Source organism: Thalassophryne amazonica, chromosome 12, assembly GCF_902500255.1.
Source record: "Thalassophryne amazonica chromosome 12, fThaAma1.1, whole genome shotgun sequence".
In the NCBI taxonomy this organism is placed as follows: domain Eukaryota; kingdom Metazoa; phylum Chordata; class Actinopteri; order Batrachoidiformes; family Batrachoididae; genus Thalassophryne; species Thalassophryne amazonica.
In genome coordinates this window covers 69,540,568-69,564,251 of record NC_047114.1, presented here as the reverse complement: position 1 = coordinate 69,564,251, position 23,684 = coordinate 69,540,568, and the positions used below count along the sequence as shown (strand labels likewise).

Below are 23,684 nucleotides of genomic sequence, written 5' to 3'. Positions count from 1 at the left end.
TTACTTCCACACCCAATTAAACCTGCTTGGACTGAGGCAATGCAGATAAAATGTCTTGTCCAAGGACAAAGACGGGTAGCGTTCCCGGGATTCAAACTAAAGTCTACGTTCATGGTCGCCCAACTCCTTATCCCGTCGGGCTAACTGCTCTTCTTTCTTGCTCCAGGCTTGGGATAGGGAGGGGTGGGTGGGTTTGATGGGGATGTGGGGGGGTAAACGGAGGAGCAGAAGATGCAAAACAAGGTTGAGAGTGATGAGATCATTAAGAAAGCCGTAGTCGTGTTCAAACTTCCCTGGGGTTTGTCCTGTAGCGGGAGAGCGAGAGGGTTTGACGGGTCCTCTGTGATCCAGCGCGGCGTGTTTCATGTCCACTTGGCACCGGCTCAGATCCCCCCGGCTGGCAAACTCTTTCAGGGCAACCTCCTGTAATTAGGGAGCTGGAGTCTACCTCACAGCATAACTCTCTCTCTCTCTCTCTTTCTAATTCTATCTTTTTCCTTCATCTCAACCTCTGTCACCCACATCTCTCTCTCACTCTCTCTAAATCCATCCACCTTTTTCCACCTCCTTGCACTCTTCAAAGGCTTTGATGTGTTTGGTGTGCCACATCACCCCCCACCCCCCACTCCAAACCATGCAATCCTGCAAATATGGAATTACAGCTCTTCTTCTTCTTCTTCTTCTTCTCCGAGTGTTGGTGGAGTTACTCATTTTTTTCTTGATTTGTTTCATGCTTGACATCTAAAATGTTTCCTTCTTGCGCGCTTTTGTACCCCATGCAAAAAAAAAAAAAAAAAAAAAAGGGTTGAGGGTTTTCGGGGCATCAGAGAGCCGGTTTTCCAAACTAACATCTGTTTTACAGAAGGAGCCAATGAGAAGCTGTATTACTCATTTCTCTTGGCCAGACGCTCGCCTGTGTGATGTGCCTTCAAAACCAACAGTGGCGAGGGCCAAGGGCGTTGGCCGATGTATGCGCACGGTCCCGTGAAAGCGTGTGCACAAGTGTACGCGTGCTACACCCGTGTTCTTTATGTGTCCGTGTGAGAGTCGCCCATTTCTGTAGCCTAACCATCCGTTTTCTTTCTATCCTCTTACCTGCGGCAGCTGGGAGTCGGGTGAGCCAGGAGCTTAGCTACACCAGGGAGAAGCAGGGGGAGGAGTCTGTGTTCACCTCGCAGATGCTCATCCAGACACCCAAAGAAGAGGGCGCCAATATTCTTACCCAGGAGGCTTTGCTGGTTCAGCTAGAGGCGGCGCTGTCTGCCAGTAAAGTTCAGGTGTCACTGTTTGGAAAGTAAGTGGAGCATTTAGTCCATCTGAGAGGTGAAATTATGGAAAAAAAATTTTGAAGCAAATGTTTCTTTATTTCTTTGTTTTTTTCTTTTCTTTTTTTTTTGTAGATCATGGGATCTCAACAAAATATGCTACAAATCAGGAGTCCCTATCATAGAAAATATCATGATTGAACGGGTAAGTTGACAAAATTTAGAACATATTTTTCTTTGCTGTCTATAAATATTTTAATATATCCTCATCTTATCTCTTTATACTTCTGTGTGTGTGTGTGTGTGTGTGTGTGTGTGTGTGTGTGTGTGTGTGTGTGTGTGTGTGTGTGTGTGTGTGTGTGTGTGTGTGTGTGTACATATTGTTGTGAATACAACATATACAGTACATAGTTCATACTTGATACTTACACCATAAGTACCCCCTGGACAGGAGATGATCTGCACACTGAGCTTTCCTTGTGAATACATATTGCAGTGGACACTTGAGACTTACACTATAGATATTCCCTGTATAGCTGACCTGATTTTATTTTAGAGGTTGTTTTTTTATGCACATTTTGTATATGAAACACAATTAACTATTTTTTTCTTGTGAATACAGTAACTCATTAGCAATACGTACTGTAGTAGACACTTGAGACTGATGCTGTAGGTACTCCCTGGAGAGTTACTGATCTGATTTTATTTGAGGTTTTGTTGTAGCTGCTATTGTTGGGAAGATAGAATAACTTTTCTGTAGTAGGCACCTGAGACTTACACCATGTGGGCAGTAGATGAACTTCTATTTCAGGGTTGTTTTGTCTATTTATTCACATATTAAAGAAAGTGCATTTTATTTCCTTGTGAATGAAATAACTCGTTAAAAATAGATGATAGATATTTGATAGTTACACCATAGACAATCCCTTGGGCTGAGACGAAGTGATAACATTTTAGGGTTGTTTGGCAAATATATATTATCATTCTGAACACAAAAATTAACTAAAAATATGTAGTAGACACCTGGTACATGCAACTGGGGCAGGAGGTAAACATTACATTTTTTTAATGTTTGGTGAATGTGTTTACATATTAATGAGGTTGAAATAGTTTTTTAATTGATAGTTCATTAAGAATACACAGTAGGCACAATACTACCATATTCTCTCAGGATGAGATTTAATGACTACATGGGAGTGTTGTTTGGTTTATGTATATTTGCAAATAATGATGACTAATTGTAAGTTTTCTTTAGAAATTGACAACACATTCAGAACACCACACACACACACACACACACACACACAGTACATCCTCAGGATGAGATGAACTGATCACATTGCTTGGTGCATATATTTGTATTAATGAGAATTAGGTGATTTTTCTCGTGACCGTGGCATGATTGACGCTTGATACTTGTAAAATACATACATTCTAAGTGACTGATGAACTGATTCCATTTTAGGGCTCTTTGGTGTGTACTGATTGGGATGAATTTTTATTATTGTTATTATGATCACAATATGTCATTAAGAATGCATGGTAAACACTTTATACCTACACCATTGGTGCACTTTTGGGACAAGAAGAGCTTATTACATTTTAGGATTTTTTTGTGCATGTATTGTTTGAGATATCTTGGTTTTACGGATGCTGCTTTGCAAACACTTAATTTTTGATCAAAATTGTAAAACTTGTCAGAACATTTCCACATCTTTTTCAGTGACAGACTGTAAATTGATGTTTCTTTGTGTCTTGTTCCCAGATGATTGACAAGCTGTTTCCTTGCATGATAATCACGCCCTTGGACTGTTTTTGGGAGGGGGCGAAACTGCAAGGAGGCTCCGCCTACTTACCGTAAGTTGTAGAATATTTAACCCCCGCATATTAAAACAGCACAGAAGTACGTTTTGCTGTTGTTGCCGTTGGGGCAGCGCGTAACTTTTAGCACTTGCCGCATGGAGATGTACAGTTGGGCTTTCAGTGTTCTGTCAGTGGGTGTCGTGACTGACAGCAGTGGTCAGTAATAGAGTTCTTTTAGGGCCCAGTGTGGGACTAAAGTGACTGGGGGGGGGGGGCAAACTGACAGCAGCTATTGGGGGGAGAAATTCAAAGAGAGAATGTGAGGGAGAGATGCAACGAGGGAGGGATGGAGAGAGGAGATGGCTGCGGCAGCAACTGGGTGGTGAGTTGGTAGAACTGCGGGCGGGGAGGTGGTGGCGGCGGCTGCAGTGGCAGGGGAGCCCTTTGGGTCAGACAATGGTAAGCATTCTTTCAGTTTACGAGTGAGTGTCCATCAGTGCAGGGGCCCCGGAGGAGGCAGGGGGTGGGGTGGTGGGGGGCGCCCGGCTTTGTCAGCTCACGGCTAACACTCGGCATTCTAATGGTAATGCCCCAGGCTCCCAGCTCCCAAGTTGTCCAACAAATAAAATGGGCAGTATTCAAGCCTCAAGTCCCCCGAGAAAGAGATAGAGGCTACAAGACGGTTAACAGTGGAGTCTGGGTGTATTTGGGCATTTGGCGATTCAGCGTCCCCCTCCGCCCCCCACTCTCCCCTAACCTCTCCCTTTATTTTGCGACAAAGTTCTCTTGAGATATTGAGTCGGTGAAAAAAAACTTTTTTTTTTTTTTTGTCATCCGAAGTGATATTTCAATTGACTGCATCGTTTACAAAAACAGATAGTTTAGCTCATAGCAGCTGCTTCTTTGCAAACAAATTATTTGTTGCATGACAAGACAGCGCATAGCGAAACAAACACATCGTTAGCGTCTCCCAGTTGGCCGGTGCGAATGCCAAGGGGGGGGGGGGGGCGTGATTCACGCGTCATCCGAGTCTTCCTCTGAGAAAGTGTTTACCGAATGTTGTTATTTATGACTCGTCCTCCACCCCCCCCCCCCCTCTTTTTTTTTTCTTTTTCTTTTTTATAATTTATCTTCTTCGAAGTTGAACTCGGGTCGGTCAGCAAGCTCTGACAACTTCTGCTTGCTTTCATCCCCACTTTAAAAAAGCGTCAAAAAGAAAGAAAGGGAGAGAGAGAGAGAACAAGAGAGAGAGAGAGAGAAGTGGATTGGAAGAGAGAGTGAGGAAAAGTGAAAAAAAAAAAAAAAAAACTCGGGTGAGAACAAAGAGCAGCAATCTATGAAAAAACAAAAGTGCCCAGACCTGGTTCACTCAAGCAAAAAGTAGCTGATAAAGGAGTGTGTCTGTGTGAGCGAAAAGGGAGGCTGGTATGTGGGAATAGAAGAGGACTTTCTCTTCTGCAGCCATTGGGGGGAGATTGGGCCCACAGTTTAGATACTTTGACATTCTTTTATTCCTCTATCGTTCCCTCTCTCTTCTTTCTAATACACAACGTAATGGGATTTAGTGTCATTTCAAAGAATCCCGGCATTGATGACACATTTTTCAAGCTCGATTCAGCACACGGTGGAACCTCAGTTTTAGAACTTAATTGGTTCCTAAATGTTGTTCGTTTTTCCCATAAGAAACCATGTAAAATGGATTAATCTGTTCCAGGCCCCAAAAAGAACATTTTGTCTTTACCTTTTTAACAGCATTTCATACATAAAAGGAAAACCAAATACAAAGAATATGCATAGTATCTTATACAAAATACTGTACAGTAATTATAATAAAATAAACCATTTAATTTCAACTTACCTGTACAGAAGAGACTTAATGACGTACATGGAAGGTGAAGGGGACGGATGTTACTGTCAAGACAGATTATTCCAGGTGTTTGTCATAAAATACTCCAAACTAGAGCACCGCGCTCATAGAGCGCAAATGTCTTAACCGATCAGACGCCTCTGTTACAGTAGACACACTGAGTAAATCTCTGGTCGGATTTAATGTCGCACGCTAACAGCGTTAGCACTTTTAGCAGCTGTTGGTAGCTTCACTTGTTAGTTCCACTTAATGTATGATTACTGTAAAAAAAAAAGGACAGAACTCATAACTTTTAATGTCCGCAACAAAGTAAACCATTAGGAGAACCACTGCGCAGTCCCCAAAAATATGATTTAATAAACACCCGAAGACAGATGTTCTTGCTTCTTCTTCTTCTTTCGAGTTTATTAGTGGATTGCAACACAACCCGGTGCATTACCACCACCTACTGTGGCAGAGGTGTTCGTGAACCAAGAGTTTGTTCGAAAAGTAATGAATGTTTCTTTCAAAAAATATCTTTGTGAACCGATTTGTTCGTAAAGCGAGCAGTTTGAAAAACTGAGGTTTCATTGTAATTTCAAAAATTGATTTCAAAATTCCAGCAGTAAACTTTTTCTTCAGTGTTTGTCTGATGGCTCGTTGGTCTCTTAGCAGGATAACTCAAAAAGCAATGAACAGATTTCATTGAAATTTGGTGAGCAAGATGGACAATGTTCCAGGTAACAGGTGACTTAGTTCTGAAGGTGATCCAGAATGTATTCTGGAACTGTGATGCAGAAGTATATTTGGAGCGTAGCAACATTTAACTCAAAAGGTTTTGAGAGGATGTTGATTAAATTTAGTGAGCAGGTGGATAATGTCCTAGAAATTGGGGATTTTATTTCAAATTTGATCTACAACATCTGCTGGATCTTGGATCCAGAAGACGTTTTAAGTATTCAGTCAACATGTGGTCTTGGCAAAGGTGTGCACTCTCTGAGTGCCTTCTAGTTATTATTAATATTATTATTACACCCACATACACATTGCAGGAACAGGCAATGGGAACGGCACATGTTGCAGTTGTGAGCAACCAGGTGTCGCCAACCGAATGGTCCCCCCTAAAAATCAGTCCACCCTGCCTTCACTGCGCATGCGTCATTACCTGCGGTTCACCTCGTTTCTGCTTAAAACTGCACTCCAGTCATCATCTGTCTCAGCGACAGATATCTGAAGCTTTTGTACAACAATCATTTCCACATAAATTCAGCATTATTTCATCATAAAAGACAGAGGAAGCGATCACAGCACTGCGGCTACACAAGCTGCTAGCCGATACGTTCACTGTGTGTCTGTGATTTCAAAGTGTCACCAAGTATCGCCTAGTTTCTACTTAAAATGGCCTAGTTTCTGCTTAAATCTGACTTTAGAATGATTTAAGAGGTTTTACTTTGTCATTTGATGGTTAATAATCCCATTAATCCATTTGATCGCTTTGGGTGAATAGACTCTGTGCTCAGAGCTGCGAAATGACGCATGCGCAGTGGAGGCAGGGCGGACCAAGTTTTAGGGGTAGACCTTTAGGTCTGCGACACCAGAAGTAAACAAAACTGTCGCACATTGGAGGCGTTTCTTGGCAACTGCTTTCACAAGGTCGCTACACCCTTGAAAATTGTCAACTAACGTAATACGGCTAATCTATAAGTTTAGCCGTGGATGTGAAACGGTGATTAGACGGCTAATGTTGGGCGATTAACCGTAGTCGACTAAGTAAGTTTAGTAGACTAAAAGATTTGTGAAACCGGGCTCAGGTAGAATATGGTCGCTCCTCATTGTATGTCTTCTTAATGTGGCGAGTTGCAAAATGATAGCATTTATTATTTTTGAGTTACTTTCTGCAGAATGTAGCTGGGATGGACTAACTCTCTCACTCACCCACTCATATATATTTTTGCTCTCAGAGCCTTACGGTGATACGGGAACAAACAGAAGTAGCACACATATATAATAATGTTAGTGATGTTGGACGAAAGCAGAATGTTGCAAATTAATGTTAACATTATGGCTTGTGGAGCATTTAGGTTGCAGCCTACCTGTCAATGTATAGATGCATATTTATCATGCAATTATAGCAAACTTTTTTCTCTCATCCAGAGGAAATGCAGAAGGGTTGTCAGGTGGAAGTTGAAAAAAAAAAAAATAGCCTAAATCTTTACTTCTGTATCAGGCGTCATTGCGCAATAGTTTCACGTGTACACATGCAGAAGTGCAGCTACCCACCTGTTTCGGTGCAGAAAATCCCACTTGGACTTTTTCTTCCGCTCCTCCACAGATCTGTCTGCTCACTCTCCTTCTCACCCTTTTCTCCTTGCCTTCCAGCCTCTCTACCTCTCCCCTTCCCTCGCTCCTTATCAAGATGTTTAGGGAGGCTGGGGTAATTGTTATGACTCGATGTAGGACGCTGAGGGAATGGGAGCGCACAGGCAGCCGCCGTGCCTTTTCCCTAGGCATTGTGGCAGCATGAAACAGGATAATAAACGCTATTTTATCCAGCATCTCCTTATATACTGCTGTGTAGCTGAGCACAAGCACGGAGAGGAAAAATTCAACTGAAGTTTAAAAAAAAAATTCCACAAACACTCAAGGGCACATGATTAATGATGTGATGATCGCGTCTTTTGCTCTCCAGCGGGATGCCAGATATCCAGTGGATTAATCTCGATCCAATCAAGCTGATGGAGGAACTGAGTCAGTTTACTTCACTGGAAGGATTTAAGGAGATGTTGGACAAAGCACAGGTGGGACACAAACCGCGCGCTGCCGTGTTTTTTGTCATTTAGTTGCTGCTTTCCTCATATCGATGGATTTCTAACGTTGTTTGGTGCTGCAGGTGGGCCACGCCTACATGAACAGACCTTGTTTAGATCCCTCAGACCCTGACTGCCCTCTCAGCGCACCCAACAAGGAGCAAGGACAGGTGAGCGCTGAGATTTGTATTTATAAGAGCCGCCGCGATGATGCGTAGCATATAACGCGGAGACACGTGTAACGCTTGCTTTCGGACTCCCTTCCAGAGTCCTGACATAGCTGGGCGTCTCCAGGGTGGTTGCCATGGTTTCAGCCGGAAGTTCATGCACTGGCAGGAGGAGCTGATCCTAGGAGGGCGCCACAAGAACGCCCAGGATACTCTGCTCAGGTGTGTCTATTTATTGTATGTTATAGAGGATGACTTCATCTGATTGTAAAGTTCGCTTTCTGAAAGGAGGAGAGATGTGGCAAGTAACGATATTCGCTGTAAACGTTAGTGTTTTTACGCCGGCAGTGCCTCAGGTATGGAGCCACCCTGACTGTGGAATCTGTGGCACCTTTAATAACTCAACAGACACACACTAGGAATACCTCGTACTGAGAGAGATGGGTTTCCTGTATGACCCTGGTCTAGGAGAGGCCAATTAAAGATGACTGACAACCACATAAACCCCCCTGCCACCCGCTACACATACTATGTTGTGTGAGAGACCAAAGAAGAAGAAGAAGAAAAAAAAAAAAGCCTTCTCATATTTACATCTTTCTGAAGCCGAGCCAAGGCTCTTAATAAGACGTTCTAGAAAGTTTTGGTTTTTCCTATTGACTTTAACTGGATTTACAACCACAGCCAATACAAATGGAGTGACAGCATTGGTTCAGAGCCCAGATCATGACCCACGCGAGCCCACTGGAGCTTTCAATGAAAGCGGATTCCAGTCCCCCGTCTGCGAGAGCCGCTCTTAGTCTCTGATGTGATTTATGATCATTTCTTTCACATTTTGAGAAGCACTGCTGCTTGCTTTGCCTGTGCCAAGAAAACCTGAGGACATCTGGGATCGCAGCCTCTAGACGGACAAGATAACACCTGCTTTTTGCTGTTTGAATTGGCAGACGGATAGAGCCGAGAAGAAACGGCACCTGACTTCAGCCATTCACAGAAAGGCCTGTTCACCGTCACAACAGACGATTTTCAGATTGCCAGTTTTTAGATTAACGACGGACGTCTTGACGCACCAACTCGGCTCATCATCACACAATAAAAATATGATGTAGGAGGGGGAGGTTGACGTCCCCGAATGGTCCTAAAACTGTATGTATGTCGGTGTGTTTTGCAGCGCCGAGGCTCTTCAAACCATGTTTCTGTTGATGAGTCCCAAGCAGCTGTACGAGCACTTTAAAGACGACTACGAGATACACGACATTAACTGGAACGAAGACAAAGCTACGGCCATCCTGGAGTCCTGGCAGAGGAAGTTTGTGGAGGTGAAGACATGAAAATACACTAACATACAGTACTGTGCAAAAGTTTTAGGCATCCCGGAGTTATACTAAAAGTAGCGTTTGGTGCCCCCCTCCTCTCACCCCCCCCCCTTTTTTTTTATTTGCATGTCAACGCGAAATCTGTGTGGACTTTTTTTTTTTATTTCACAACAATAATAATAGTAAGTAAGTCCCTTCGGCTGCTCCCTTGTTTGCACTCGGGGTCGCCACAGCAAATCCAAGTTGGATCTGCATGTTGAATTGGCACAGGTTTTACGCCGGATGCCCTTCCTGACGCAACTCCACATTACATGGAGAAATGTGGCAGGGATGGGATTTGAACCCGGAGCCTTCTGAACTGAAACCAAGTGCATTAACCACTTGGCCACCACCCCTGCTCACAACAATAATAATAACAAAAATAATAATTTCTTTGTAAGTGTAGTGTACTGGCTAGTTAGTAGAACTGTTGCATTTGATCATACAATATGAAATGTTTGAGGTTCTACAACTTAAGCCCCGCTCACACGACACTAACGAAGGACACCGAAGCCAAGACGAAACAAGAAATCTAGATTTACGTTGCCTTTCAGAGACATCGTTTAACTGCTTTGTTCCTGTAACTGCCGCTTTTCAGAATTTTCAGGCTGTTGAAAAATGTGAACGAATCCCAACAACAACCTCAGTTCATCTGTATTCCGTTTTTCCTTTCTGTGTTGACGGTTCCTCATCGTTTGCGTAGTTCCTGTACCTTCAGCGTTCTGTTTGGTTGTCGTCCAACCTCCCAAGTCTGACATCTTGCACAAACATTGACAATATCTGAACGGATCAATAACTTTTCATACAGAAACAATAACGGCAAGAACGTATGATCAACTACTTTAATTATTTACACACACTGCAGCCATCTCTGGCTGGAAAGTGCATGTGCACATGCACATTGCAACCATCTGTGGCGAGCACGTTGTTGTTGTGAAGACAAACCTGTTCTCAGGACAACCGGATCTCGCAACTGCAGGCGCCACGGACACCACAAGCTGCAGAAATGATCACAGGTTGGCTGCGCTCGGTCTGATACCTGCTGTCAAGTCACGTCATCATGAATGTTTCGTTTTGATTTTGTTTAAAGCGTCAAGGTCGCCATTCACTTCATTTTTCTTTTGTTAGTTTCGGTTTTGTTTCATTCTCTCATGCGCTCTGAACTCGCAGGCTTTTCGGTGACGGGAGAAGTGCAGGTTAATTCGTTCACTTTTTCTCAGCGATTTGTGACTTTTATTCCTTCGTTCAGCTCTCACCGCGTGCCGTGTGACCGGGCCCTTATACTCTGGTGCAACTTACATAACGAAAACTCAGACGTAAATAGAACCCAATTATCATATCGATTGTAATCAAATTTAAATTAATCACATATTTAATTTATTTATCAATATTTATGAATGAATTTGAATTCATTTATTTGGCACACACAGACTCAAAATAGCAAAGAAAATCATAAAGGAAAAAACAATTTAACAAAATACCCGTGTGCCCAAAAGGGTGTAGGCAGAAGCGAAAGCTTATTTATCAGGTTTACATAATTTTTTTATGCTTTCATGATGCATTAAATATGTCTAAAATGTTTGCACAGCACTGTATGTGCAGTATTTTTGCATACACTGACAAAAGAGAAAACCTGACTGAATTGCTTCAGTTGATTAATTAAAGGGGCAGGCCGATATTTTTGAACATGTGGCCTAATGACGTAGAGATGCTTTTGGGTTGAACTTTTCAAAACAATTTGGGACAATTTCAGTCAGTGCAGCATTTAGTTTGAACGTTAAATCAGTCACATGTTAATGAACTACACAATGAAAGCCTACGGGGCAAGCAGCATTACAGGAAAATTACCACTGAAAATGACTATGGAATCCATGAAAGTCAGCTTTTTTATTCAGAATTTACTATGTTGAATTAACAATATGACATCCATTAATTTTGGATGTACTAGTTTGCCACAGTCCGTCTGCAGGCCATGTGGGGTTTGCACTCTAATGTCTGAATTCCATCAGTCTTCAGTTTTGTTGTGTGTGTGTGTGTGTGTGTGTGTGTGTGTGTGTGTGTGTGTGTGTGTGTGTGTGTGTGTGTGTGTGTGTGTGTGTGTGTGTGTGTGTGTGTGTGTGTGGTAGGGCCAATCATCTCTCTCTGTCAGAGCCCTCGTTATAGGAACAAGCTGTTGCTATGATAGCTGACACCCACCACAGCGAGGGTAAAGCAGGGAGTGAGGGAGGGACATTATTTTGAAAGGAGAAAGGATACATAGAAACGAAAAGGCACGAGCTGCGTCCTCTTGGTGCACAACAGAGTATACACCAACAAATCCACTCCAGCCTTCACATGATAACTTAAACGTCTGCGCACAAGCAGCCGCGCGGAGAGATGGAAGTCTTTGTTTCATTCATGGCACGGCAGAGAGAGCAGCCTCCTAAGCCATGCGATCCCATCCCGTTCACCTTTGACCTCACAACCTCTGGCATCTGTGCTCATTACTCCTCGGCTGTCATATGCACACATGCTAGCACAGGAAAAAGCACACATATGTACTCAGGCACATGCACATTTCAAAGGCATGAGGGCCTGTTCTGGTGTTGCGCGCTAAAATACGGAGCTGCACATGAAGCCTAGAGGATGTATTATGCAATGACGTTCTTTGTTAAGAGTGTCTGTCGGGTGACTGGATTCATTTTGCATATTGGCCTCTTGACATTTCGTTGATACTATGTGTCCTTCAGGTGGTCCACCAGAGTATCCCTGCTAACTCCAGCCAGTCCATCCATGCTTTCTCCACCACCACCCTCAATGACATCATGAAATCCTTCTCGGATGTCAGCGTCATCAGGGTAGCCGGAGGGTACCTGCTCATGGTGAGAATATGGTTTAATCAGTTACAGAGTTGCATATTTCCACTTATCCTATACAATTAGTTTGTATTTGTCTTGTTATATCTAAAACTGAGGATTCTGGAGCTAATCTCATCTGTCCCTTGACAGATCTATCTTAAATCTGTTATGGTGGTTCATGTTAGGCTAGCTCAGTGCACATGTCAATCTACTATATCCCCAAAAGATATGATTAAAGATTTCCTCTGCTGAACAGTCTTCTAGAGTCACACTTTGCTCTAGTTTATCACATCTCCTTCAAATTTGGCACGTGCATTTACCTTGTTCTTCAGTCAGGTTATACTTTATTTTCAGTGAGATCTGAACAGAACTCTAAAGACTGTTGGAGATTGGATGTTTTCCCTGTAGGACACACAGGTTTCCTGTTTGCTCTAGTTTGAAGGACCTCCTTCAAATTTGGCAAAGAGCTTGACCAAAGTGTTGATCAGTTTATTTATAATTTTTATTGAGATCCTTATAAAACCCTTAACATTGCTGGCGATTGGTAATTTTTCCTTCTTGGACGTGCAGGTTTCCTTAGTTTAGTTTGATGCACCTCCTTCAAATTCTGCACACAACTTTACCTCAGTTTGGACAAGTGCATAGTTCATCATTATTGTGATCCCACCAGAAACCTACATGATATTACTTTTTTCACCTTTTACATGACCTACGCAGTTTTCCACACAGCTTTTCCTCGGGCTGAGCCAGTGCATACCACTGGTTTCTCCTAGTTGAGCGTAATGCTGTTAATTAATACCCTTGCCTCTTCTCCTCTGTTTCTCTCTCCCTTGTAGCTGGCCTATGCTTGTGTGACCATGCTAAGGTGGGACTGTGCTAAATCTCAAGGGGCCGTAGGACTGGCCGGGGTGCTGCTGGTTGCTCTGTCGGTTGCTGCAGGACTGGGTTTGTGCTCACTACTTGGCCTCTCCTTCAATGCTGCTACTACACAGGTACAACACCCAGACAAACTGTGTACACTGGCCTGTTTTATATTTACTTATTCTTCTTATCCTCGTTTGATTTGTAGCCCAGGTTTATTTCGCACATTTCCAATATTCCTTCTGACTCTCTGTCCTCTTTTAATGCATTTCCCATCCCAGGTGCTTCCCTTCCTTGCTCTAGGGATTGGTGTAGATGACATGTTTCTGTTGGCACACTCCTTCACAGAGGCTGAAAGTAACATCCCCTTTAAGGTAGAGTTCAAAATCCTCCTCTCCTCCTGTTTTTTTTTTTTATCTCCTCTCCTCTCACCTATAACCACGTTTGCATTCAAGGAGCGGACAGGAGACTGTTTGCGCCGCACGGGCACAAGCGTGGCACTGACATCCGTCAACAACATGATCGCCTTCTTTATGGCCGCCCTGGTGCCCATCCCTGCCCTCCGAGCTTTCTCTTTGCAGGTAGGTTTCGTGAGCTGACACAAACACGTGTAGACATAATCGCGCACCAAGAAGCCTGACGCGCCTTTGAAAACGAAAGAGATAAGTTAAGAGCGGTGACATTTATTCTGAGCTGAGGAGAGCCTTTGTTCCCCGTTTTATTGCCGCTGCACCTCCGGTGCCGGCATGTTTGTGTGCGTGTAACGTAATCGGAGGGAGGAGGGCGATGAAGAGACAGAGTGAGGCAGACAGAGAGGGGAAAAATAGGCAGAAAGAGGGTGGAGTGGATCAGTATATCACTGAGCCGTCAAGACAGTTTTCTCTGATCTGTGACTAAGCTGTGGGTGGTCTGAAGCTCACTAGTCGTACATACACAGAAAACCACAGCCAGTTAGAATGTCAGCTTCAGGGGCTGGACTGACTGGTGGTGCTGAGAGGTAATGGTTCTGCTTAGACTCAAAACATGCAAATTCTTACTTGTTCCTAATCATTTCTCTTCCTCTCTATTCTTGGCTGGTTACTTAGCAAAGCTTTTCTTTACTTTCTGAGCTTGTGGTTTGAGGTAGTAAAATAAAGACGAACCCCCGACTCTCTCCAGCTGGGTTCGGATCGGGTGCGCAACACTCACACTATGTCTTTTCTCACCCCACTCCTTCAACCCCCTAGGCTGCCATCGTGGTTGTGTTCAATTTCGCCATGGTACTGCTAATCTTCCCTGCCATCCTGAGTCTGGACCTCCACCGTCGCGAAGACAAGCGCCTGGACGTGCTCTGCTGCCTGTACAGTCCCTGCTCTGACCGCGTCATCCACCTCTCACCGCATGAGCTGTCGGATCCTGCCGAGCAGCCGCACACCCCAACTGTGACGACGGCGCAGGCGCACCAGTACGCTGCGGGGTCGACGATCACCACCAGCACCCAAATCACCACCACGGTGCAGGCGTTCACACAGTGTGATGCAGCTGGGCAGCATATTGTTACCATCTTGCCGCCCACGTCTCAGATTTCCACCAGTCCTCCCTCCATCATCATTTGCTCCACATCAGAGCCTCAAGGTAAACACAAAAGCATGATCTCTAAGATTCTTAGTTTTATTCTCAGTATATTTCCAGTATTCTTACATTTTTCTTTTCTTAGCTATCACACCTTCGCCTCCTACCTCCTCTTCTCCGGACCCTTATGGATCACAGCTCTTCACCCCGACCTCCAGTTCCACTCGTAATCTCCTCGCTCAGGTGGAGGACTCCAAGGTGGGAAAGAAGTGCGTTCCGCTCCCTTTTCTGCACTGGAACCTTTCTAACTTTGCCAGAGAGAAGTATGCCCCTCTGCTCCTCAAGCCCAAGAGCAAAGCCATCGTGGTGGTTATTTTCCTCAGTCTGCTGGGCCTCAGCCTTTATGGAACCACCATGGTTCACGATGGCCTCTACCTGACTGACATTGTGCCACGTGACACCAAAGAATACAATTTTATCGATGCCCAGTTCAAGTATTTCTCCTTCTACAATATGTACCTGGTGACGATGGATGGGTTTGACTATGCTCGGTCACAGAGGCTGCTGATCCAACTCCACAACGCCTTCAACACTATTAGATACGTGGTCAGAGATAGTGACCAGAAACTGCCGCGCATGTGGTTGCATTACTTCCAGGACTGGCTCAGAGGTAAGAGCTCTGTACCATGTTTCCTCTGGAGACTTTCGATAATGATGTCAGAATCTGAGCAACAGACGTTTTCAGGTTTTGCCTTTTCTAAGGATAAAAGACAACAATGTGTGTATGAGGACAAGAATGTCCAATGGGTCAAATAGAGTTCAGCTGCGCAGTTTTCCCCAGGCACCTGGGCTCATGGGTGGTGGCGTAGACAGGTTGGGTGGGGGCAGGGGAAGGTCATAGTTTATCTTTGCATGTATGTGCATCCTCAGGCTAGCATGTGTCAGAATCCCAATCAGAAATAATAGCTGGCAGGTGGAAAAAGAAATAGAAATTCCACAATTTTATAATAGAAATCATAAAATGTTCAAACGACAGCCACAGCAATCATTTTGTTCCTCTGTGTTTTGCTTCACACACAGGTCTTCAGGCTGCTTTTGATGCTGACTGGCAGGCAGGCAGGATTACCTCTGATAGCTATCGTAACGGCACAGAGGATGGAGCTCTGGCTTATAAACTCCTTATCCAGACCGGCTCCAAGAAAGAGCCTTTTAACTACAGCCAGGTATGTCCCGAGAGCTAAAACACAATCCACGTCATTTATATAACACAGTGTGGTCACTGGGTGGTACTACGGATTAACATATCAATCACTCGCACCTCATTTTAGTATTTGCTTTGACAAGAACGAGTGAATAAATTGTTTAAATTGGCCTTCATAATTTTGGAATCTTTACTTTTTTAGCTTACTTCACGCCGGTTGGTCGATGCAGATGACCTGATCCCCCCGGAGGTCTTTTATATTTTCCTGACGGTTTGGGTCAGTAACGATCCTTTAGGCTATGCTGCCTCCCAGGCCAACTTTTACCCCCATCCCAGAGAGTGGATTCACGACAAATACGACACCACGGGGGAGAATCTGCGCAGTAAGTGTCTTCAAACATATCCACACAAATTCATCTTTTTCTTTCAGTTTTGATATTTTTTAAAAAAAAACATTATCCAACATGGATACGCTCACATTTTGTCTTTATGCTGAAGAGTTCTAGACCTTCACCTTTCTGCCCTTCGTCTTTTGTAGTCCCGGCTGCGGAGCCCCTAGAGTTTGCTCAGTTTCCCTTCTACCTGAATGGCCTTCGACAGGCCAGTGACTTTGTGGAGGCCATTGAGAGCGTGCGGACCATCTGTGAGGAATTCAGCCGCAAGGGTGTGTTCAACTATCCTAATGGCTACCCCTTCCTCTTCTGGGAGCAGTACATTGGACTGAGACACTGGTTCCTGTTGTCCATCAGCGTGGTGCTGGCTTGTACCTTCCTTGTCTGTGCCCTTCTACTTCTGAATCCCTGGACAGCCGGCATCATTGTAAGTCAGCTAGCTGGTCACTCATCCCCAACAGTGTTTGTCATGTCTTCTTCTATTGTTTCTTCAGCCATGTTTTCAATGTCATGGTTTAAATGAGCCCACTTAGAAGTCAAGTAGGGCATTTCCTCTACACGGTGAACCAACTCGCCTACCACGCTTGTTGCCATGGTTAGTGACCTTGTTGGCTGAGAGAATCGTGCTATGCATGATTACCATGATGTGCAAAAATGTTTCCATGGTCATGAAATTCAGGATGGAAATTATCTTGAAACATGTCGTCACTGGTGAAGATGCCAACAGCTGTGGTAGATAGTGTGATAAATGTTAGCTTATGGTAAGAGTAAGGGCTGTCGCTAGTTCAGGTCAGTTTATTTATATATCACTGAATCATAGCATAAATCGCATTGAAACTCCATAAATGTGGTAGGTCTAGACCAGGGGTCTTCAACTCCAGTCCTCAAGGGCCAGTGTCCTGCACCTTTTAGATGTGTCCCTTGTCTAACACACCTGAGTCAAATGGTTGAATTACTTTCTCAGTATGCAGTCAAGTTCTCCAGAGTGTTGCTAATGACCTCATTAATTGACTCAGGTGTGTTGAAGCAGTGAAACATCTAAAAGTTGCAGGACACCGGCCCTCGAGGACTGGAGTTGAAGACCCCTGGTCTAGACTTTACCAATCTTTTGAGCAAGCACATTGGTGAAAGTGATGAGGGAAAAACTCCCCTGGAAGAAACCTCATGCAGGCCAGACTAAGTGGGGTGGCCATCTGCTACTACATCATTCTGCCAAAAGAGAACAGAAGCCACAACACAAGAGTGCCAAAACCTGCAATGACATGACAAAGTTGCAACTGAGACAATCAACTGTAACTCATTGTTTACTATGGCGGGTTGCTTGACTAGACAACAACAAGGTGTTGATCCGAATCCCAGAGAAAGAGATGTATGTTGATGCAGGATCTCGGTTAACGAGGTAAGAGATTAGCTGGAGGCCACTTTAAACCAACTGGAGCTCCCGATTTGTCTTCAAGATGTTTGCCCACTCAGCCAAGTCAATTCCTTAATTCTAAAACGTCCAATGGAGTATGTGTATGATGATGTAGTATCTCAGCCAGTCAGGTACTGGACTCTAAATGTTCCAATGAAATGTCCTTCAAGGGTCTCTTCTGCCATCATGTTGGGGTCAAGGGCCACAACTTTGTGCACACAAAGCTTATTTGTCAGTTTGTTTATGCAACAAAACTTCTCTCTTGGTCAGAGACGAGCATGCCTAAAACTGAAGAGCTGAGCCCAGTTGAATTTGAAACCAAGCAAAGTTTGTTCAGCTTTTGTGAACTTTTTGTTGTTTGTTTTGTGCAGTTAAATTTCCATATTTCCATTAGTACCTTCCTTCCTCTCACTTTCTTCTCACCCATCTCATCACACAGCTCAATAACACTGTCTTGCGGGGGGGGCTTTTTCTCTGTGGAGGGCCAGTGTAATGTGCGCGCGAGCACACACACACACACACACACACACACACACACACACACACGGGGACCTTTGTCATTCTAATGTGGGCAGGGCCGACCTTAGAAAAGGAAATGCAAAGGAGCAAGAATAGCTTTGCCCTTCTGAAGCCTCTACCTCCAACTCCCTCACTGCTTTTGTCAGCGAGCAAGAGAGAGACTTTGGGACAGGACAGATCTGCCCAGTTGTGACCTTGGCCTGCTCAACCCATCCATCAGGGAGATGTGTGTGTGTGTGTGTGTGTGTGTGTGTGTGTGTGTGTGTGTGTGTGTGTGTGTGTGTGTGTGTGTGTGTGTAAGAGAAGAGAGCGAGAGTGCAAGAGAGGCAGTTTGTCCGTTCAGCAGTTGGGAAACATCTCACACACAAGCTGGTGGGACCGGTGGTCCTTAAGGGCCCCCCAAATGCTCTTGCACGCACAACCACATATCCATGACTATTGGTAGGGTGGGGGGCTGTATTGTAGCACAACAACAGTGCCAGTTTCAGTTGGAATGTGTTTAAGTCATGATCCAGCACTGATTGAGACACCATCGCAACACACTCTCCTCACACACACAGAGAGACAGAAAAAGAGAGCTACATGTTTGGTTTCCAAGCATCAGCCTGTGAAGGCTTTGTTCTGCCTGTATGTGGTCTAGCTATAAAACAGCTTTTATCATTTTCAATTTAACCATGCCCCAACTTAGAAGCCCTGCTGGGATCAAAAGCTCTTGGCTGGGAACCGTTTTTTCCTCCTTGTTTCCTAAGATGTTTTGTTGCTGTTTTTATTGCGGTTTATTGCAGTAATGGCGCTTGCCCATTTACTATGAAGATATCAGCAAACGGAGAGGCGGCTCCACTAATGAGTTGCATTAAAGTGTCGGAAACAATAAAATAAACAATATTTTGCAAAAAAAAAAAAGAAAAAAAAAGGCAGAAATTTGAGACATGGGAGTGACAGAGTGTCCAGAATGTTGTGCTGTCAATCATTCCTACCATCTCTGGAAAGAAAGAAGACAATAAAGAAGAGGGAAAGGGATTAGCCTTGGGTTTGGTAATCTGATTGTGGTTGAGGTTTGGAGTACAGAGTCAAAGACAGTGTCGTGTGAAGCAGCAAAAATGGCTCCACTCTGTCCTCATTGGAAGACTAATACTATATTTACATGTTTTCATGTTATTTTCTGCTTGTTAGCATGTTCTTGCTGTTTGTAACGATTCTCTTTTCAAACCAGGTGTTCATCTTGGCGATGATGACCGTGGAATTGTTTGGTATCATGGGTCTGATTGGCATCAAGCTGAGTGCAATCCCTGTGGTCATTCTCATCGCATCTGTGGGCATCGGAGTAGAGTTCACCGTTCACATTGCACTGGTAAATTATACTCTTGATGCTTAAAAATGTTCAAAAATTATCTTAAAGTTCATCTTAAAATGGGAAGTATTTAAGATAACTAGGATTAAAGACTCAGGAGTAGACATTCACACTTACCAAGGGTGAAGGGCCACTCAAAGGCACAAGGGCCACCATAGGGTCTAAGGGCATGAGGGCAATGGCCACCCTCGCACCCTTGGGCTACCTTCGGGCCCAAAGGCTGCCAGGCCACTTAAGCCACCTTATGGTGCAGTAATTGTCTATGTTGATCCAAAATATTAATGCTCAGAGCTCTACATTAAGACTAGCCCACTTGACGGGGGCCAAGTTCTCTGTTGTTTGTCAAAAAAGGTAGACACTCTGCTTATTTCCAAGTTGAAGAGAATTATGTTTTTGAAGCATGCATACCGCATCACTATCTACAAGAAAAAGGTGAAAAGATTCTCTAGCCAGTTTTCAAATGGTGCCCAGTGAAATTTGAAGGAGGACCAGTAAATCTGAAAATGGGCCAGTCAATTTAAAATCTTCCTGGCCAATGGGCAAATGCGACTTATTGGCAAAAGTAGAATTTTACCTTTGTGTTTTATGCTAACAGCCTCTTTCCAACATTAAACTGTTTTACTGTGTTGGATAGTGACCCCCAACTAAACCAAATGTGAAATTCTAACGTGTGTTGCACATTGTTGTTTTGGCAAGAGAGTTCATGTGTCTTCCTTCTCCTATATCCTCTCCTGCTACAGGGATTTCTGACAGCAATTGGCAGCAGGAATAAGCGTTCAGCTGTGGCTCTGGAACATATGTTCGCCCCAGTGGTTGATGGTGCAATCTCCACACTGCTCGGTGTACTGATGCTCGCAGGGTCGGAGTTTGACTTCATCATGAGGTGAGTCACTGTGCATGTGGCTCTGCATTTGACTTGCTGCATTTTTCGTAGTATAATGTTAATTTTTGTGCTAGTTTGGGAAGTCTTGCAACTTATACTCCCGCATGACTTATATACCAAAAAAAAATCACGTGTTCACTAATAATAATAACTATTTATATAGGAATTTCCCAGGAATCAACAGATAAACAAAAGAAACTCTAATAATAAAAGCACACTACAACAGTGCACAAAAGTCCCAGAATAAAGAGCTGTTACCAAAAAATAAATACTCACATTGATATTGTAGTGTTTTGAACACTGTCGGTCGGCAATCCATCTCCATTAAATAACATCCAACACATTGTCTATTGCATGTTTATCACATCCGTCTTGGTTATTTTTGGAATTTAAAAGTCCTTATGTTAAGTAACAGCGCATGCTGTGGTGTGCACATGTGCTACACTGTATAGCTTTCCTCTTCAAGAGCCTTTTTTTTTTGCCAGTTCAGATTTATACTCGGGAAAATACTATACATGATTCTGTGCATGTGCGAAAGCACCAACTGTTGCGTCTTCAGCCTCCACCGCCCAAATGTTGCCATTTTGGAGAAACAGTGTTTTGGTTTCACTCTGTGCATATAAGAGCCAGTTGTTCAGTCTCATTTGGGCACAGGAGGAAGCCTTGTGAGGGGTCAGAGATGCATGCAGGTGGAAGTGTTTTGCACCCACACACCAACAAATATGCACCTGGTTCTGCCACTCTGCGTGCACGCACACACACACACATGCCTCCTCATCCTCAGAGCACAACAAATGGGGAAAACATCAAGGGTGTGTAACAGCTGCTCGTAAACATGGAAGTGTTCTGCTGCCCACTGGGTGGTGTCTCTCCCACTCGCTCGCTGTCTCTTTCACACACGAGGGAATCTGTAAAAATTCCTATCATCTCTTTGGAATTCTCTTCCTCCATGCTGGGTGTCATAGTAAAAAGTCGGCGCTAAATTTGTTGGTCAGCCAGTCAGTTGATGGTTGTGCAGCCCACCAACAGAAGTGACTGCTCTGTGTGCATGTGAAATGTGTGAGTGTTCTCTACCACTGTTTCATGGTCAGGGTGGAAAAAAATAAGGCGAATAGCTCGATGTTTTTCAGCCGAATGTGGTCTCAGCCCAAAACCCGAAACCACAACCTTGAGCTCACAGGCTGCAGCAGGCCTCCGTGACATAAAAAGCGCTCTTTTGCAGAAACAGAGGCAGCAGCAAAGAGAGAAAGGCAGCCCTGAGGGTGGCTTCCTTGTGAAGGTATGAGGTCCCAGCGGTAAATGCATGAAAGATTAATGGATCCTCCACGATGGCGGATTGGATGAATAAAGAATAAATATTCATGTGCACCCCCCGTGTCACAAAAACAGCATTTTATCATCTAAAAAAACATTTCCGTCTAATGCACATAGCCTGTTTTCTTTTATTACTAACAGGGCTTAAAGTTGCAGTGAACCCCGGCCTAAAAACACAATCACTCAATTATAGTTAATTACGAATTCTGCTGCACAAGTGCCGCAAGGAGAAAACTTATAACATCTATTGTGTAGTTTTTACTGATAATGAAACTGAACTGAAATTGAACTGCACAGCCACAGAAATACAAGGAAATATGTCCGTGTTATCCCATAAAACTGAGTAAAATTGAGTTAGATTTATTTTTCCAGAATATAAGTCGCGCCTTATTTCTGCATTATCAGCTCTTTTATTTGGGATTTTTTTGGACATTCTTGCAGTAGTTTTATTATTGGCATTCATTCTGCTAAATTTGGAGCATTTGTGCCACTTGTCAGAACAGAAGGTTCCCGGTTCACGACCCTATTTGCCCATTCTCCTTGTAATGTGGTGTTGCGTCAGGATTGGCATATGCCTTGTGCCAAACCAACATGCAAATCCATGTTGGCAAGGTTGGGTAGGATTACTTTGAAATTACTTTGGATTACAAGTAATCCAAATATATGTACATACATACATGTAATCCACATGTATTCTTTCAAAGTAATCCTACCCAACCTTGCATGTTGGATCTGCTGTGGTGACCCAAAGTGAAAAAGGGAGAAGCTGAAAGTACTTACTTTTTTGGAGCTCATTTTGTTTCGTGCTTGAATTCCTGGGAAAGCCCTACATAAATAGTTGTTGTTGTTGTTGTTGTTGTTGTTGTTGAATGTATGATTGTTTTTTTTGTTTGTTTTTTTTGTATACAAGTCATATATAAGTATCATATGCTGTATACCTGCCTGCCACCTGCTGGATGTATCTGGGAGTGTTGCAGGGGATCATCTGATCATCACATACATGATTGAAAATAGGAGCAGGTGTGATTTGCACTTACATATTGCTTCTTCTGTCCACCAGGACACAGCTGGACGTTATTAATTTCTATTTATATTTTATGGGTTAAAGCATTTTGATGGTATTGGTTTCCATAAGTTGTGCTACATACTGTAAATGCAATTGATTGATTGATTTAAATGCACAAAAATTGAAGAAACAAAGCATGATTTATTGGAAGCAGGTTCAGTTTTAAAGCAGTCTTACTGTGCAACTAGCCGATTACCCCCCCCCCCCCCCCCACACCCACACACACACACACACACACCCACATGGGTTTAATTCAGAGACTGAAGTAAAAACGTCATCTTCACCAACAAAGCTATCACCTCCCACCTATCCCGGATTCAAGAGAACTGTTAGGATGTGAGTAAAGCTGCCTCAAGAAGCGACAACTGCTATTACTTCTACTACTACTACTACTGTTACCTAGAGGTAAAACCTTTACAGGAAAATTATGACACCAACCTTTTAGGACACTTGCCAATGAAGATGCAGCACAAAAGTGTGTCTCTCCTTCACTACTACTACTACTACTACTACTACTACTACTACTACTAAAGTGCTCAATAGCCTGTGTCACTCTCCGTATGTCAAAATATATGTGTGCCAGGTTTGGCTCAATTCCGAAGTGCCGTTTGGACAGGAGAAGGACATACCGTATACACACACACACACACACACACACACACACACACACACACACAGTTCTCTCTTTGTATATAGAAGGTGTATTTATTTTTGCAGTTAGATGGATTTGTTGTTTCATGTTATTCATCCTCACAGTTCTACAGTATGGACATGAATACACTGCTGTTCTATAAGTGAAATTCAGACGTAAAACAGCTAGGTTTAGACGTATGTGACGTATGTCAGGGAAGTCCATGTGTGGACTCTATGGGAGACACACCCACAAAACCAGCCAATAATGTTGCTCCTGAAAATGTTTTGTGTGTTTGTTTGTTTTTTTTTAAGAAGGCATCAGTGTCTTTAAAGTATTTTGGACTACAAACTTTAAAACCTTAATATGACCCTGTGTAAATGAGCAGAAAATCATTTTCAGCGTCTACTTCTTCTTCTCCCAT

The 23,684-nt window shown here is 43.6% G+C and overlaps 1 protein-coding gene across 1 annotated transcript in view; it reads left to right on the top strand.

Annotated features, from left to right (window-relative positions):
• The window catches only part of ptch2 (patched 2), a 44,259-nt gene that overhangs the window by 14,741 nt on the left and 5,834 nt on the right, over nt 1-23,684 (top strand). Inside the window, exons 3-20 of the mRNA XM_034182746.1 lie at nt 1,105-1,294; nt 1,401-1,470; nt 3,031-3,122; nt 7,604-7,712; nt 7,805-7,891; nt 7,989-8,110; nt 9,057-9,204; nt 11,970-12,101; nt 12,914-13,069; nt 13,220-13,312; nt 13,394-13,519; nt 14,165-14,552; nt 14,635-15,159; nt 15,570-15,712; nt 15,893-16,073; nt 16,229-16,509; nt 19,229-19,366; nt 20,107-20,249. Coding sequence (XP_034038637.1) covers nt 1,105-1,294; nt 1,401-1,470; nt 3,031-3,122; nt 7,604-7,712; nt 7,805-7,891; nt 7,989-8,110; nt 9,057-9,204; nt 11,970-12,101; nt 12,914-13,069; nt 13,220-13,312; nt 13,394-13,519; nt 14,165-14,552; nt 14,635-15,159; nt 15,570-15,712; nt 15,893-16,073; nt 16,229-16,509; nt 19,229-19,366; nt 20,107-20,249 — 3,124 coding nt within the window. The remainder of the gene's footprint in view (nt 1-1,104; nt 1,295-1,400; nt 1,471-3,030; nt 3,123-7,603; nt 7,713-7,804; nt 7,892-7,988; nt 8,111-9,056; nt 9,205-11,969; nt 12,102-12,913; nt 13,070-13,219; nt 13,313-13,393; nt 13,520-14,164; nt 14,553-14,634; nt 15,160-15,569; nt 15,713-15,892; nt 16,074-16,228; nt 16,510-19,228; nt 19,367-20,106; nt 20,250-23,684) is intronic.